Source organism: Dermochelys coriacea, chromosome 3 (genome assembly GCF_009764565.3).
Source record: "Dermochelys coriacea isolate rDerCor1 chromosome 3, rDerCor1.pri.v4, whole genome shotgun sequence".
NCBI lineage: Eukaryota > Metazoa > Chordata > Testudines > Dermochelyidae > Dermochelys > Dermochelys coriacea.
In genome coordinates, this window is record NC_050070.1 from 80,875,670 (window position 1) to 80,893,579 (window position 17,910).

The following is a 17,910-nucleotide window of genomic DNA, read 5'->3' on the forward strand; positions in this document are numbered from 1 at the left end:
CCACAGGACCATGCTGCCTCTCAAGCATAAAGACAGCTGAAAGAGGCTAAACGCTCTTACTGCCTCTGTGGAGCAAGGCAGTCAAAACTTGTATAACGGGGGTACAGGGTCTGGAGCCAAGTTAGTCACTTTCCTGACTGGGCTGATTTGAAGCAGAAGCAAGATCTGCAGCCTAACACTTCAAGGAAAGGCCAGGGATGTTTTCTGTGGAATGGAGTCTGCAATGAGAACTGGGTTTCTTATTTTTATGCTACTGAAAAAAGTACACATAGCTAGGAGCTGTAATTCAATTAACGTAATGATCTCTTTAATAGTCTAAATCAAATCAAAATATTAATACAAATTATTACAATGTATTGGAAAAGGATGACTTTTTACATTAAAGGGTTATCATAGTTATTAATGCACTTTTTCATTACCTCAGCTCACTTTGCATTTGATAACATTATTATTAGAGTCACAGCAGATCATCATCAAATAGAAAAGAAACCTTAATGAATTTTAAAAAGGCTGTAAAGTAGGCTTGTCCAGTCTTTTGAATGTCATTCTTAAACCACCAGGACCTGTTCAAGGCGAGACAGATTCCAGCTCTGTTAAAAAAAAAAAAAAAAAAAAGTCATTTCCATCAAGAATGATAAACTTAATGCAAGAAAGCACCGTCTGTTTGAATGTCAACTGGCTTGAGTTTCAATCTTTGTATGGAAATTGCTTTAGAGTAAGGTCAGGAGAGACTCTCTCTTCTTAAAAGGAAGACAGACTACCACTGTTCTAAATAGTTTTTAAAACAACACACACACACACATTAATATTTCAAAGGCCTTTTCTAGACTAGGAAGGTAGGGTTGAAAATGTTTGAGCTAGATAAGGCTCAAAGGTGTAGATGTGGTAATGAACCATTAAGTTCTCTGCCAGCAGAATTTATGTTCACAGGAGTTACCGTAAATAACCTAGTCATTTTTAATTATAAACGCTCCTAATAGTCAAAGAATGATGCACTCTAAGAAGGGGAGTTCTTTCATCTTCACCTGTGCCCAATCACTAGAAGCCCAATAGGCCACAGGAAACACTGTAGAAAAAAATGCATCTCACAACAGATGGAAAAACCCACGCTAAGCAAAAAACTCTGCTGAATTAGCAAAAGGCCCACTATAGACCGGAGTCAATTGTAAAGAAACAAACCCTGCCAAACCCCATTTATTGGTCTTTCCTTTCTCTCCAGATGGCTTAGAGAATCTCTCCCAGTCTCTGTGGTTGTGAACAACTTGTACACTCCAAACAGGGGGTGGGGAGGAAGGAGAAAATCTACAGACTCCAGAATTTCTTTACCTCAGGGAGACCTGGCCAGTCCTCCCACTCACCAGCTAGACCAGGGGTGGCCAACCTGAGCCTGAGAAGGAGCTAGAATTTACAAATGTACATTGCCAAAGAGCCATAGTAATACATCAGCAGCTCCCCATCAGCCCCCGCCCCATGCGTTCCTCCCATTGGCAGCTACGCCGATCGGCGCCTCCCCCTCCCTCCCTCCCTGCACCTCCTGATCAGCTGTTTTGTGGCATGCAGGAAGCTTAGAGGGGAAGGAGAGAGGACACAGCAAGCTCAGGGGAGGGGGCAGGGCCTGTGGCAGAGCAGTGAGCACCCGCCAGCACATTGGAAAGTTGGCACCTGTAGCTCCAGCCTCTGAGTCAGTACCTATACAAGGAGTAGCATATTAACTTCTGAAGAGCCGCATGTGGCTCCGGAGCCACAGGTTGGCCACCCCTGAGCTAGAAGTATCTGTGGCTGAAGTGTCCCCATCATTTCAGACATTAATTCTCAGAGCCCTGAGAGCTAATTTCTCACAGGCATCATTCTACCAGGGCAAACAACCCTTTGCAGTCTGCTTCCTGTCTTTAATTTCCTGTTTTTCCCCTGCTCACGCCATCCAGCTGGAGTATTTCTGGCAGATTTTGCAAGGCAAAGCTCATTGCAGTGCTATCTGTAGGTCAGATCATTAGCCTAGTCCTGCATGGCATTTGTATACCCTATCATATATTGCCATTCTGCACTGCAATAGCACAAAAATATTCAGAACAAGTCCAAATCCTAATAATACCTGCATCTAATTACTTTCCTAGCATTATGGTGTATGCTTGAAAGCATTAGGCTTTAAATATTTGTATAGTAGACTCACAATATATAGTGTATCGCTAGCATTAAATGCACAGACAAAGCACATTAGCCACTTGTGTATTTGTTGAAATCTTTGCACATCCATCCCTCCCCCAATATCACTGTTCAAATATGCAGAGTTTTCTTTCCACTTCACATAATTTGTAGACCAAGATGTTTTTTTTATATCGGAAAATGCTAGGGTTCAGTTTCCTGTCACCAAAGTGTTTAAATTTGACTTGACAGTAGCAATTGCTTTTTAATCTAAGCAAACTGATCTGTCAAAGGCAATCAGTGAAGTTATCTCCTGAGAATCCTAATAATCCAACAGTTGAACTCTTGGCATAGAATGTCACAAGCACTTAATGCAAAACGTATATACAGCTGCACAACATTCCTACACACAAACTACAGGGTCAGTTGTGCACCACTTAATAGTTCCGACACTTCTTATGAAGCAACATACCTGGTTTTGGCCTTTGTCTATTTCTAATTATATTAGTATGATAAGGTTCCTTAAGAAATTCTCAGGCAAAAATAAGGACACATTCAATGCCATGAAGATATTTATTACTAAGCTTCTAAATCAGTTAATATTCAAAAAGTGTTTGAGAGCGCTCTCCCTCGGGGCAGAGGGGTATTTTAGTTAGGAGTAAGAAGGTACAGTGTTTGGCAACTAATCTGATGGGAAGGAAGTCAAGGTGGCTAGAAAACTTGCCTTAGAGGAAACATCTCTTGATAGCTCATTACAGCCCCCCGACATTTAGGTCCCAATCCTGCAGACACTAATGTATATGTTGCACTCTAAATGCATGAGAAGGTCATTGAAAAGGAATGTGTTCTACCCACATGATATGGCACAAAGGAAAAGATTAGAAATAATGGGCATCTAATAACTTTCTTCACAATCAAAATAGAATGGAAAATTTTTGACCTTCAAATCAAAGCTGTCATGGTCTCAAAATTACAAATTAAACATTTTACTCACTCGAGCAGTCAGCTTAACTCAGTGGTTTAGGTTGAAGTTTTTATCTTACTTAAAATAGCTGAGCTACTTTTAAATAAACTAAAAGAATTGCAAAATAAACGGACGCATCATTTCCTAGCTTTCCCCCCCGCCACTCCTCATTCTGTGGTCCCCCTTGTCTGTGCACGAAGCTTAGTCAATAGAGAAGTTAGTTCCTTGATTTAAATTTTGCTGATCTTAGACAAACTGGAGTGGGTTTCTTGAATTGGTTTGTGTACCGTATGCCTATAAAACATATCACTGTCTCTACCCTATCGCTATGTATTACCTCTGGTCAAACAGATGTGTTGAACTGAAGAGAATACTTCTATTCTTACAGCCCAAGGACCCCTAAAGAACTTGAATTATTTTGATTTGAAGCTTTGACTCCTAATATCAATTTACAGCTGTAAGTGGCTAATTTTATGTTTTAACTGGACAAATAACTCTGTTGTGTGGCATGCTTAGAAGTTCATTGTACCATCTCATGTGTAAAAAAGTTACTCTGGGGTTTACTAAAGTGCCAGTGATTTCAAAAGGTTCACTGAAAAGTTATCCAGTTTCAAAACACTATACAAGCTAACAAAGGCATAAATTCAGTGCAAAAATCTCTCTGCCCATGCTGAAAACAGAAAGCTTCCTTTTCTCTGAGCAAAAGTAGCTCAGTTACAAGTAATTAAAAAAAAACAAAAAAAAAAACAAGAAAATTGCATTCCTCACAGCCTGGAAGAAATAATCAAATTTACAGTACTTTTCATTCTCTTTAATGTGCTTATTTCATTTTATAAACATAAGAAAATAGTACAAGCTTGCTTGAAAGACACAAAGCAGATTTTTCCCTTGTGAAACTGTCTCCCCAATTCCCCATTCTCTGGAGTCTGTACCATGTCCCAAGGGCCTCAGATTAATACAAAAAACACTTAGAAACGGGCCACGGGCCACCACACCTGTATAGCTGGGCACTGAGACAAAGCACATCGCTCCTTCTCCCTCAGTTCTTGTTTAGCAGCCCGTTGACTGACCTTGCAATCAGCCACACAGCTGGGTTTTTCAAACGTTTTTCTGAAGAGGGAGGAAAGTTCTAAGACTGTCATCAGGAATGAGAAAAGGAAAACACTGATGAAGTGAGCTGTAGCTCACGAAAGCTTATGCTCTAATAAATTTGTTAGTCTCTAAGGTGCCACAAGTACTCCTTTTCTTTTTACAGAGGGTACTGAGCACTTAACAGTGGGAAACAGGAGATTCCAAAAAACAGCCAGTTGCTAAATGACCACTTTCGGGCTGCAGATGCTTGGCTCTGTTAAATGTAAAGGGCCTGCCCCAGAAAGGTTCGCTGGGGAAAAGGTTCCTATCGGAGGACAACCCTGAAAACCTTTTGCACGGGAAGACCAATCTGGCCAGTGCCAGATTCTTCAGAGGGAATTAACAGAACAGGGAAGTTATCAAGTGATCCATCCCTAGCTGTCCAGTGCCAGCTTCTGGCAGTCAGTTGTTTAGGGACACCCAGATCATGAGGTTGCATCCCTGCCCATCCTGGCTAATAGCCATTGGTGGACCTAGCCTCCATGAGCTTATCTAATTCTTTTTTGAACCCAGTTATAGTTTTGGCCTTCACAACATCCCCAGGCAATGAGTTCCACAGATTGGTTGTGTGAAGAAATACTTCCTCACGTTTATTTTAAACCTGCTACCTATTAATTTCATCATGTGACCCCTAATTCTTATGTTATGTGAAAGGGTAAATAGCACTTCCCTATTCACTTTCTCCACATCATTCATAATTTTATAGACCTCTATCATAACCCCCTTTAATCATCTCTTTTCTAAGATGAATGGGCCTAGTCTTTTTAATATCACCTTGTATGGAAGCTCTTCTATATCACTAATTATTTTTGTTGCTCATCTCTGTACTTTTTCCAATTTCTAATACATCTTTCCTGAGATGGGACAATGCAGTATTCATGTGTACATGGATTTCTATAGAGGCATATAGATGTTTTTTGTCTTATTATCTATCCCTTTCCTTATGGTTCCTAACATTCTGTTAGCTTTTTTTTTTTAAACTGCCACTGCACGTTGAACAGATATTTTCAGAGAACTATCCCCAAGACTTCAAGATCTCTTTCTCAAGTGCTAATTTAGAACCCATCATTTTGCATGTATAATTGGGATTATGTTTTGCAATGTGCATTACTTTGCATTTATCATCATTGAATTCATCTGTCATTTTGTTGTCCAATCAGTGTTTTGAGAGATCTCTTTAGAACTCATCGCAGTCAGCTTTGGACTTATCTTGAGAAATTTTGTATCCTCTGCAAATTTTGCCACCTCACGCTTCACACCCTTTCTCAGATCATTTATGAATATGTTGAACAATCCAGGTCCTACTATAGGTCCTTGAGGTACCCACAATTTAGCTCTTTCAATTTCGAAAGCTAACCATTTATTCCTACCCTTTGTTTCCCATCTTTTAACCAGTCACTGATCCATGAGAAGACCTTCTCTTTTATTCCATGACTGCTTAGTTCGCTTAAGAGCCTTTGAGGAGGGATCTTGTCAAAGGCTTTCTGAAAGTCCAAGTACAATATATCCACTAGATTGCCCTTGTTCACATGTTGACACTCTCAGAGACTTCTAACAGATTGGTGAGGCATGATTTCCCTTTCTAAAAGCCATGTTGACTCTTCCCTAACATACTGTATAGGAAGCTGTAGCAAAGTGCGGCAGGGCCCTTCTGGCTCCTGCCTCTGCTAGGTCCACAAAGTCACTCTGAGACCCTGGGGTAGTCACCACTGATGCAGTTTGTTCACAGACTTCTTCCCACCCCTGTTTCACCATGTACAGTTGGCCCTTTACCATCTGCAGGCCAGAGGGAGGGAAGAGCTACCTCCCCACTTCCACTCCCTGCCTTTTCCCTTTCTTTATGCTTCCCTTCCCTCTCTTTCCTCCTTGGCTTCCTTCCCCTGAGGCTTTTATATAGCCCAAGGCTAACTAGGCAGCAGCTGTCTCTGCTTCCCCAATTAGGGACAGGTCATCTCCAGCCAGCTCTAATTTAGTTCCCTAAAAAGAAGCTGACACAACAGAGGGCTAAATCAGCAACCTTTTGCCCAGCACCTTGTCACACACCTCCCCACCTTCTACAACTGCCTGGTTCGCCCCTCCATGTCCTCCCCTTCCTCTACCGAGGGGGAGAGGGCTTAACGGGGGAGTCTCTTTCCCTCTTTCAGGTCAATTCCAGGGTTTGCAAACTACATTATGTGGGGTGGACGGCCCCACAGCTCCACTGAAACCCACAGGTCCTTGTGCCATTCACAGCCCTTGAGTGGTTCCCGTTTTTCCCCCTTTCCCTTCTGTCATGGGTTTGTGGTTGGTCCCAGCCCTCTCTCAGACACTCAGGGCCTCCTGTCTCCCAAGCTTGTCCACTGGGGCCTGGGTCTCTTCCTTTGGGAGTCCGCTAATAAGGGCCTCTGCTGGGCCTTGCTCTCCAGTCCTGGGGTGGACGTTTCGTCCATACCTTCCCTCTCCCTTTTCAGGCTCTTGTGGCTAGGGGTTTTTTTTGCTCGGGGGTCTCTACCCCCATCCTCAGGGAATCTCTTCTTTTTCTTATCTTGGGCTCGAGGGGCGCCTGGACCACAGGGTATTGCCTCCTATTCCTATGGATGCATTCTATGCCCATCTTCTCACTGGGAATCCATCAGTGCGGCCTCACCAGCTTCCTTTGTACTAGAGAGCAGGCCAAGGCAGTTTCCTCCCCACCATTATTGGAATGGTGGACAGCTTCCACCCCTTCCCCTGCCCTCCAACATTTGCCCAGCCATAATCCATGTGCGGGCAATCCCCTTCTTATGTCCCGGTCATCTGCACTGCCAGAGACCGTCAGTCTGAACCCCATGGGGACCCCTCAGGAATCCTCCTGTTTGTTCTTTGGGCCCTTCCCGGGTGGGGGTTCTCTGGACCATCTCCCAGTCTCCACTTCCCTGCTTGGCCATCCCTCCTTCCTGGTGAAGTCCGCCTCCACATGCTCCTCCGTAAGCTTTACAGCAACCTCGACCATATTCGGCTGGTGCCTCCTCACCCACACCTGTATGTTCTCAGGGAGGCCCTGTAAAAACTGATATAGGATGAGCTCATCCAGGATCTCCCCCACTGTCTGGGCATCTGGCCTCAGCAGCAGATGGCCCAGTCCATTAACGTTTGGGCAAATGCCCAGGGCCGCAAACACCCCATCTACCTCACCAACCAGAACTTCTGTTGGTACTTATCTGCAGACAGCCCCACATGATCCAGGATGACTGCCTTTACCGCTTCACAATTCCACGTAGGTTGCTTGGCTTTCGTCGGCTAGGTAGAGAACCAGTTGCAGGGCTCAGGTTGCCCTTTCCCATCCAGCCCCCATAGCTACTAGTTCAGATATGCCTAGGAAGGCATCAGGGTCATCGGTCAGGCCCATTTTATACTGTCCTAAGCCCAGGACCCGAACATCATCCCCTCCCATGAGACTCACCACTTTCTGCAAGAGCTGCTGTTGGATGCCGGCCTGCTCCCAAATGAAGTCGTGCAGGCTCTTCTGCTGTTCAGCCTTCCAGGTGAGCAAGGCCTGTCTCTCCAGATGCTGGGCTTGCTGAAAACTCTGCATTACCTTCTTCACCTCCTCTTGCTGCTTGACCAGCCAGCCTTTGCAGGGTCTCCTCCATCTCTGGGCTGCCAAACACTTGCTCTAGCATGAAATCCTGGATAAGCCCCCATGTGTAGCAGAACATGGCAAGGCCCCTCAGGCTTCTGCTTCCGCTAAGTCCACAAAATCACTCTGAGACTCTTGAGTTAGTCATTACTAGTGCAGTTTATTCATAAGCTTGTTCCCACCATGTAAAGTTAGTCCTTCACCATCTACAGATGGGAGGGAAAAGCTACCTCCCTCTTTCATTCCCTGCCTTTTCCTTCTGCCCCCACCCTTAGCTTCCCTCCCCTGAGGCTTTTATACAGCCCCAGACTAATTAGGCAACAGCTGTCTCTGCTTCCCCAATTAGGGCCACGTCATCTCCAGCCAGCTCTAATTTATTCCCCTAAATGAGAGCTAGCATGAAAGAGGGCTGAATCTTTTCCCAGCACCCTGTAACAGAAGCCTATATGCCTAACTCAGGCTTTGTAGATTCCATTGTTGTTCTAGTGGCTTTATAAATCAGGCACTGCAAAGCTCAGCATCACAATGCATAAGTCCCTTTATGGATTCAGGCCTTAGTTAAAGCTGTAGTGACCTATGCTTTTAGCTTTGGAGATGCTCGCTTCAACCCCCCAGTCATGGCCAAGATGTCAGTCACCACCAAAGCAGGGACTTGTCTGGGAGAAGTCTCAAAATCTGTAACATTTTGGCAACAGGCAAGATTTCCTAGCTGACCGCAAAAACTGAGAACAAGTCAACTATTAACAGAGGATTGCTGCCAGCCAGAAAGAGGCTAAATTTTCTGTTTGCTCATTAGGTAAATTAAACTGGTGGTCTCTGAGGCTCAAAAGGGGAGAGGGTGTAGAGAGAGAGTGTAGCTAGATGTGAGAGAACAGAAGTGTAAACGTTATTCTGAAATCCTACCTCATGATACAAATGCTACAAACAATATTTTCATTCCATGAACGTGCATTGCTATAGCAGCAGAAAGATTTTGGAGAAGTCTATATTGGGAGAACATAGTGGGGGGCTTAACAATGTCTGTTTAAAAAATGTAATGTTTTTCTAATTGCTTACAATGATGTTATTAAATGTAAATATTTGTACAGTAAGCAGTTATTTGGTACTCTCTCTTTAATAAGACCTGCAGTTGGGATTTTGACTACAATTGCCCTGGGATTTGACTAATCTTTCTGAGGGACAGAACTTTGGCCTGTGCTACATCAAAGCGTTAACCAGAGATGCAGAAAGGGGAGTGTAAAAGTTTGCTCCTGTGGGAATCTGTGCCATTGCACACAGGCAGAATTCATGTCCCTTGCAGAATTTTTTTTCTCTACAGAAAATGCATTCTGCCAGAGAGGCACTGCAGTTATGCCTTTTGCCCACCCAGGGCTGCTATGGTGCCAGAACAGAGAGCAGCTCCCACATGGGAGCAGTCCAGCTTTAGATAGGGAGAAGAGGCTACTTTCCTTCAGTGCCCTACCCCTAGGGCCAGGTGAGGAGGTATGGTTATGGAGGGAATAGACTACTTGGGGTACATGGGTACATGGTCCCACACTTGAGAAAGGCTCTGAAAACTACCCCATGTAAATACAACCACAAAGGATTTTTTTTAAAACATGAATTGCCAGATTTCTTAAGTGGAATTGTCATTAAATATTTTTAATACCACAATCTTGGAATCCTCAGAAATTAGCCTGCAGAAGATTTAGCTCAAAGAAGTTATTTCCCTCCTTCTTCCACTTTTAGCCCGTTTACTGTATATTCCGTGTGAATTACAACAGTTGTAGTCATTACGTTACTTCTCACAGTTTATGGTTTTAATGGTTTTTGCAACATTAGATGCACAACATTTTCAAGCATCAAAAACCAGCCTTTCCTATCTAACATTTTTATTAAGATAATAAAAGCTAATGAGCACTCATGATCTATGATCTGACAAGACATCTGTTCTTTTCTTTCTGAAATGATAAAACACCCACTGTGTCTTGTTCTGGCACAGTGGGAGAACACAAATATGATCCAATTAATCATTCTAAACTATAAGCTATATTAAGTTATAGTTTCTCAACAGGCTTGTCATACTCTGTTAATAGCTTGCAGGTGTTCTAAAATAGCCTTTGCAATATGATTATTAAATCTTGCTTTCATCATGTGGTCAGCTCCTGTAATCCTGTTTATGTATATTAAATACAAAAAAAATTGTTAATGCACATTTAAGGCTGAGCTTCAAAACCTGCAGAAGCAAGGATAGGGAATTCTACATATCATGGCAACAAAAGCTTTACTTCCTAACATGTATTTTGATAAAGTTTTTCATTACATACTCAAACTTGGCACTGATACTTACATATTTATAGAATATTTGCCTGCTAGTGTAACAGAATAGAGTCCTTTATCCACACCCTATTGTAATAATTTTGTACAAGCATGTCTTGTAAGGTGTCATTTGAAAACTCAGTTTGCTGGAATCATCCTGATAAAATATGTGTGGCAACATACAATTTTACATACAAAGATTTCCCTTTATGATAAAACATGTTCCCAATCCCACAGCTCTGACTAAACAAAAGTTGGTAAACAGGTCTGTCAAAACCAAAGGAACGTGTGTTCCGCTTAATTTGCATTTGAGCAGTAAACAGCAAGTAGAGAGAAAACAACAAAAGTTCAAACAGGTGAGAAAAAAGCAACAGGGACCATCCTTCCACATTGACTTTTTGTCTCCAGGTGCCCAGCTAGAAATATTTCTCAAGACAGGGACTGAAACTACAAAAAAGGAGGGACAAACACCCCTAGGCACTCCACTCTTCCAGCCCATTGCACTCAGTGCACGTGAAGGGACAAAGGAAGCAGTAGTTAGACTCTAGGGGAGGGGTCCAGACCTACAAGGTTTGGTCAGTTAGACTGCCGTGAAAGGATGTGGTGAGAAACTTTGCTTCAATCTGATATAGTTTGTTAAGTTAGGTAGTAGTGTCTTATCTTTATTTTTCTTGTAACCATTTCTCTTTTATACCTCATTACTTGTACTCACTTTAAAATCTCTTAATAGTTAATAAACCTGTTTTACCTAATCCAGTGTGTTTAAACTGAAGTGTCTGAATAACTATTTGAGATAATCAACTGGCATATTATTCCCTTTAAGGAATAACAGACTTAAAATATTTTATTCTGTCCAGGAGAAGGCTGGGCAGTACAGGACATACATTTTGGGAGGGAAATCTGAGACTGGGGTGTGTTGGGATCATCCTGCAGTACAACCAAGGCTGATGAGAGCCAGAGTGCAACCCAAGTGTGGCCAGAAGGCTGCATTACACACAGACATTCAGGGTGTAGCTTGCATGCTAGAAGGCTGTTTGTGAGCAGCCCCGCTCGGAGCTACTTCAGCAAGGCATTGCAAGGCACTCAGGGTTGCAGGGCAGCTGCTCATTAGTCTGGATTGTACTCTGGTTAATTAACAGGTTAATTAAGTGGAAGTACAGACAGCTACCAAGAGACATGACATGTGAACAGTGAAATATTTTGTTTCTCACCATTTATCTGTGTCAGAAATGGTGTGATTGGTGACACTGTAGAACATAACAGAAAACAGTTGCCCTTTGCAATTTATCATACATGTACACCACCCTCCAAATACTTTAGGAATATTTTTCTGAGAATAGCATTTATTTAGCTCAACTAGTATTTACATTGTTTATGTTTAGTGTATTGTATGTAAACATCTATGACCTTTTAAGAGGGAAGGGGCAGGGATGCCACCTTTGGAATTAGAATATAATAATTAGCTCCAATCTTTTTAAAGAAAGATATTTAAAAAGGTAGTATCTCTCAACATAGGAGAAATATGGTAAAATATGCAAGTCTCTATCTTTCTGTAGAATAAAACTGCAACACGTTTGCTCGGCCACCTATAATTATACAAGAGTCCATGTATAAATCAAGTTATTTTAAAACAATGTTTACTATTTGTTTGACAACACTATTATGCCAATAGGTAAAATCCCTTTAATACATTAGCCCTGTATGTTTTGTGTTTTGGTACAAAGTGGTTAGATTGTCCTATGGATCAAAGTATTTACTTCTTTGATAAGAAATTACTTTTAAAAATAGTGGATTACTTGTGTGACCTTTGTCCTCCTTTTCCCATGTCAATTACTGTCCTTTTAACATCACTGCTTGCTGTCCAGGATCATTAAGAATATGTAGGGATTTAAAGACTCATTTGAAGGTTTTTCAGACCTCCCTCCATATACATGATAATACTTCTGCATCAATGGACTGTTGCAAATCCATTAATAGAAAAAGTACAAGGCAAATATAAATACAAGTTTGAAAATTGTGCATTCAGTCTTATGCCATTTGATGTTTAGTGTTTTAGATAATTCTTTTTAGCAGGCAGAGTTTTATGCTCTTTGCAAACAGCTGTACTCCACAATGAAACAAAAATGTGAGAAGTAAATGTTTGACAGAAATTGCTTAGTCATTACAAACCAAAAGCACTTGCAAGTTAAACCCCTGACATAAGCAAAAAAATCCCAGGTTAGCTAGAAAAGGCAAAAAGTACAATTTTGTAGGGATTAATGCTTATTTTACAGAAGGAAAAGAAGATGGCAGTAACACTACTCAAAAGCCTTATGGTGTAGGACTTCATGTACAACCAGGGAAAAAACTTTGACCATGATGAATGAACTGAGCTTGTGTCTAGCTAGGTTGCCCTCTATACAAGCATCTTAGGGGAAAAAAAAAAAAAATCTCAGGACAGGAGAGGCCTCCAATAATTTAAAGAAACTTTTTTAATGTAATGTGAAGTATTGCTCAGGAGTGGTATGTTTTCTTTGCTAATTCTCTATGAGATGTGGCATAGGATTCCTAATTATTACAGTCTCCTTGGTATTGCCACACATTCAAGCTTTTTCCTTTGTGCAATGTGAAAGCCTACTCAAAGCAATAGTCTTTGTCAGCACAATGAAAGGTATATACTCATGCAAATGATGGTGCAATATGATTGCTCAGACCATTAATACATGAATTCGGTCCAGACAAAAAACAAACACTGGACAGTCACAGATTCTGCTAAAATATTAAAATTTAATTATACTTTTTCCACATAGGACTAATCACAAGGCATGAGAAAAGGTATTCTTCGAATAAAGAACAGATATACATCTAAAACAATATATACAAGTTCTAAACAGCGAATTGACAACTAAGTCACAAATACTTTAATATTTAGTACAATATAGTGTACATTTTCATATAGAATATAAATTAGATCTTAATTCCATCCACCGTTTACTTTTTCAGTGACAATGGTCTACATTTTTACATATTATATACATTAAAATACTAAAAAGTTAAAAACCTTTTAATATAGGTACAATTCAATACGTGGGAAAATACATTAGATTTGTCATTTTGTACACTATCTAAATCGAACTTTCTATACAGTGTTCTCTGCAAAAATAAATGGCACTTTTACATGCAAAAAGACACACAATACAAGTGTGTGTGTTAATAGCATATTATGTGAGTGAGGGAAACTATAAAACTCATTCACTCACACCAGTTGAGAATCAGAAATAAAATTGGTGGGAAACATTTTGACAAACCCTCTCTTCATGACAAACCCTTCGTGTTATGTTAATGCTAATGAAAGTATACTGCTTTCAATACTAATCTAACATTAAAAACCAAAGATACAATGTACTAAGAAATTTAAGTCATGTAACAGTATCACAGACTTACTTAGACAACATAATGGACAGGAAACAGATCCTTTATTAATTTAAAAAAAAAGTCAGCTCTGTCTCTGCGTCGCAGCATCTAGGCTGCTTTTGTGTTGACGTTTCCAAAATTACTTCTGCCACTCTGAATTGTGCATCAGTAGTCAGATGAGTTTTCCGGACTTCATTATGCCATTGTGTAACCATAGCTTCCACAGTGTAATGCCACAAGAAGCCTGTTCTTAAGGGTTTCTTTGCTTGGGTACTCAGGTAACTTGAGCATGTTGATACTAAAATAAAAGCATCACCATTAAATATGAGAAGTAGAAGTAAAATTTGATTGTTTTGTACTAGGTAATTAACATGAAACCATCCTCTCAAATATGTATTCAAATCAGAAAACCCTGAAGTGGTCATATTTATGAAAAAACACACTGCTGAACTGCAGTACCCTTCAGCATTCAAATGTACTGCAAGAAAATAAATTCCTTGTGGTTTAAAGTAAAAAGCAACACAGTAATTTAGATTGAAGCGTCCTTAGTGATATTGTACTGCCTTCCATTAACTACATAGGAGTAGTTAAGGTTTTTCCTTCAAAAATATACCTACTTATGGTTTAAACAGTTTTATGTTGGATCGTGGATATGCTCCAAACTGACCAAAGGTTTTCCTTTTAATTAGGTTGTGCAAGAGGGTTGTACCCTGAAGTGTAAAACAAATACTGAAAACAATGAAAGAATTTAGTCTGCAGAAGAGAAGAATGAGGGGGGATTTGATAGCTGCTTTCAACTACCTGAAAGGGGGTTTCAAAGAGGATGGCTCTAGACTGTTCTCAATGGTAGCAGATGACAGAACGAGGAGTAATGGTCTCAAGTTGCAATGGGGGAGGTTTAGATTGGATATTAGGAAAAACTTTTTCACTAAGAGGGTGGTGAAACACTGGAATGCGTTACCTAGGGAGGTGGTAGAATCTCCTTCCTTAGAGGTTTTTAAGGTCAGGCTTGACAAAGCCCTGGCTGGGATGATTTAACTGGGACTTGGTCCTGCTTTGAGCAGGGGGTTGGACTAGATGACCTTCTGGGGTCCCTTCCAACCCTGATATTCTATGATTCTATGATTCTATGATTCTGCTCAGTTTCTTAATGCATTTAAACGAAGCTATTTAACATACCATGTACTTGATGTTGGTAGCAAATTTGGAGTGTATGGCACAGCTGCAATTGTGAAATTCTGCAATCCACTGCCACCCATTATATGGGCAAAGCCACCATGCGGAACCCTGGAACTGAAAGCATCCACCAATTATTAAAACATTAAAAGGGTACTTGGGAGCTGAAAAACCAGCACACTGTAGAAATCTTGTATTGCCACGGCTAATGACCAGCTGCTAAAAAATGGTTACCAACCTTTCCGCAACTATTGTTCGAGATGTGTTGCACATCTCCATTCCATTAGAGGTGCATGTACAACTCATACACAGTTCTCAGAGAACGTTTTCCCCCTCAGCAGTACTCACTGGGGCAGGTCAAACACCCTCTACTGCCAAGCACCACTGCATGCTAGTAGAAGAGGACAGTCGCCCCCAATCCTCCTCAGCTCCTTCTTACTGGATAGATTCTGATACAGAGGTGAAGGAGGGTGGGTTGTAGAATGGACTGCGCAACACATCTGAAAAAATGACAGTTACAGAAAGGTAGGTAACAGCTTTTTCTTCAAGTGATTGCACATGTTCATTCCATTCTAGGTGATTCACAAGCAAATTAACATGGAGGTGGGCTTGGAGTCTACCCGAACAATCATTGTAAAACTGGCATTGTTCCTGATCTGATGGGAAACTGCATAATGCGCAGTAAAAGTAAGTACTGATGACCAGGCTGATGCTTTGCAAATATCTAAAGAGGTACTTGCACTAGGAAAGCTCCTGAAGTTGTATGTTCTCTACTCAAATGAGCCAACAATCTTGGGGTTGGCATGACATTAGCTAACTGGCAGCACAAATAAATACGAGAGAAAATCCTCTAAGTGGAAACTAGCATGCCTTTCACCCTGTCCACAAATCACAACAAATGACTGCATTGACGTTCTAAAGGGTCTGGTGCTATCCAAGAATGCAGCTTTCCTTGCATGCAACAAATAAAACTTCTCCTCATCTGTATGCATGGGGAGGCTTCAGGAAAATCATCAGACAATGTATTTTCTAAGGTGGAAACTGGAAGCCACCTTGGTCAAGAATTTTGGGTGAGAGTAGAGGTAAATTTTATCCTCATGGAAAATTGTACAAGGATGTTCTGACACCACGGCTCAAAATTCACCCTATCTCCTTGTTGATGTTACAGGTACCAGAGAAAACACTTTCACAGAGAGGTAGAGTAGGGAGAGCATGTCGCAAGAGGTGCAAAGGGAGGTCTCATTAATTTTGTTAGTACAAGGTTGAGATCCCACGGGGGAACAAGTCTTATACTCAAGGGTATAATCTGTTCAACTCTTTTAGAAATCTGGGCGCTGCCTTGAGAGGTGGGCGGCTGGAGAGCAGGTGCTGTTGACCAGGCGCCAAGCTCTGAAGGCAGCATCCTGCCAGCAGCAGCGCAGAAGTAAGGTTAACAGAACTCCAACCCCCACTTCAATAAACTTGCAACTCCCCCACAACTCCTTTTTGGGTTAGGACCCTTCAATTACAACAATGTGAAATTTCAGATTTAAATAGCTGAAATAACAAAATTTACAATTTTTAAAATCCTATGACTGTGAAATTGACCAAAATAGACTGTGAATTTGTCCAGACGTCGTGACGTTCACAGTGAGGGGAGAAAGACCTGTGTTGGTGATCTGCCAACTTGTTCTACTCTCCTGGAAGGCAAACAACTTTGAGGTGAATGGAGTTAGTTATGCAGACTTCCTGAAGTAGAACTGCCTCCTGGCACAGTTGGGCAGAACATGATCCTTCTTGTCTATTTACATAAAACATAGTTGATATCTTGTCTTTTAGACACTAACAGATTTTTTTCCCAGAATACATGGATTAAAGACAGAAGGCTAGACAACATGTAGTTTCCTGATGTTTATTCGAGTCCTCAGATTCCCAGTCTTCTCAGATAAGCAGCTACCAGTGCCATTCATTTTGTAAAAAAAGCAAGGGGCTGCTGAAATGGCAAATGGATGTACCCTGTGAATTGGTAATATGTTCCACTTGCTATGAACCCGAGGAACTTGTGGTTGTCTGGACAGATTGCTATATGGAAGTAAGCATCCTTTAAGATAAGAGCAGTGTTGCAATTCCTTTCCCAGAGAAGGAATAATGTAAACTAGGGTGACCATGCACAACTTTATTTTCTTCAAGTACTTGTTTAACTCTCAAATCTAAAATAGATTGAGACCACCTTTTGCTTCGGGAATAAGGAAAGGGCAGGAATTAAAAATCCTGCCCTCTGAAGAATAGAGGAACTTCCGTTATTGCTCCCACCAGAAAGAGATTGGTCCTCCTGCTGAAGAACAATCTAATGAGAGTGGTCCCTGCAAAGAGGTGGGGATGTGGAGACAGCAATAAATTGAAGGAAATATCCCATATCCACCATGCGCAGGACCCACTGACCCGATGTGTGTCCTAGCACACAGGAAGTGGGATAGAAGACTGGCAAAGGTATGGGTAGGAACAGATTCATCTGCAAGTACTGGTATGCCGCCCTCAACAAGCCCATCACAATGCATGTTTAGACTGGGCCACTGGTTGAGAGGAACCTGCTGTTGCAGATAGGAGTGATGGTCGCTTCCTACAATTCCTGCCCCCTTTTCTTTGCAGGTCTGAGGGACAAAGTATAAAGAGCTGATATCTGAAAGCTTGCTGGAGCCAGAATTGCATCCTCTTTATTACCAGTGTGTAAATTCCAAGGGACTTTAGTGCTACCCTGGAAGCTTTTAGGTAATGCAGCCTAACATCCTGTCTGTTCAGAAAAGAGGGATAAACCCTCAAATGGCAAATCCTGGATGGCTTGCTGTACTTCAGGAGCAAGACTAGAACAGAGGTGGGCAAACTACAGCCTGCGGGACCCTCCTGCACAGCCCCTGAGCTCCTGGCCCACGAGACTACCCCTGGATCCTCCCTCGCTGTTCCTCTCCCCCGCAGCCTCAGCTCACTGCGCCACTGGTGCAATGCTCTGGGCGGCGGGACTGTGAGCTCCTGTGGCAGCGCAGCTGCAGAGCCCAGCCTGACCCGGTGCTCTGTGCTGCATGGCTGCCTGTCCTGGTGCAGCTGTGCAGTGAGCCACTGGTGCTCCAGGCAGCGCAGTAAGAGGGCAGGGGGGGCTGGATAGAGGGCAAGGGAGTTCAGGGGGTGATCAGGGGCCGGATGGGGTCAAGGCGGTCAGAGGGCGGGGAACAGG

At 42.0% G+C, this 17,910-nt stretch overlaps 1 protein-coding gene and 1 long non-coding RNA gene across 6 annotated transcripts in view; both read right to left on the reverse strand.

Annotated features, from left to right (window-relative positions):
* Positions 1-285: 285 nt before the first annotated feature.
* LOC119853713 lies at positions 286-8,106 on the reverse strand. Its single transcript, XR_005292183.2, has 2 exons — positions 7,659-8,106; positions 286-590 (listed from the first exon to the last, which is right to left on the reverse strand). It is a non-coding gene; the product is annotated as an uncharacterized LOC119853713 (long non-coding RNA).
* Positions 8,107-12,879: 4,773 nt separating this feature from the next.
* Positions 12,880-17,910, reverse strand: part of HACE1 (HECT domain and ankyrin repeat containing E3 ubiquitin protein ligase 1) — an 89,536-nt gene continuing 84,505 nt past the window's right edge. For 3 of the 5 annotated variants that reach the window (XM_038395466.2, XM_038395463.2, XM_038395464.2), the window contains 2 exons: positions 14,706-14,819; positions 12,880-13,824 (listed from right to left, as the gene is read on the reverse strand). In XM_038395466.2, coding sequence (XP_038251394.1) covers positions 13,722-13,824; positions 14,706-14,819 — 217 coding nt within the window. In that variant the 3' untranslated portion in view covers positions 12,880-13,721. The other 2 variants (XM_043510716.1, XM_038395465.2) reach the window with 2 other exon arrangements.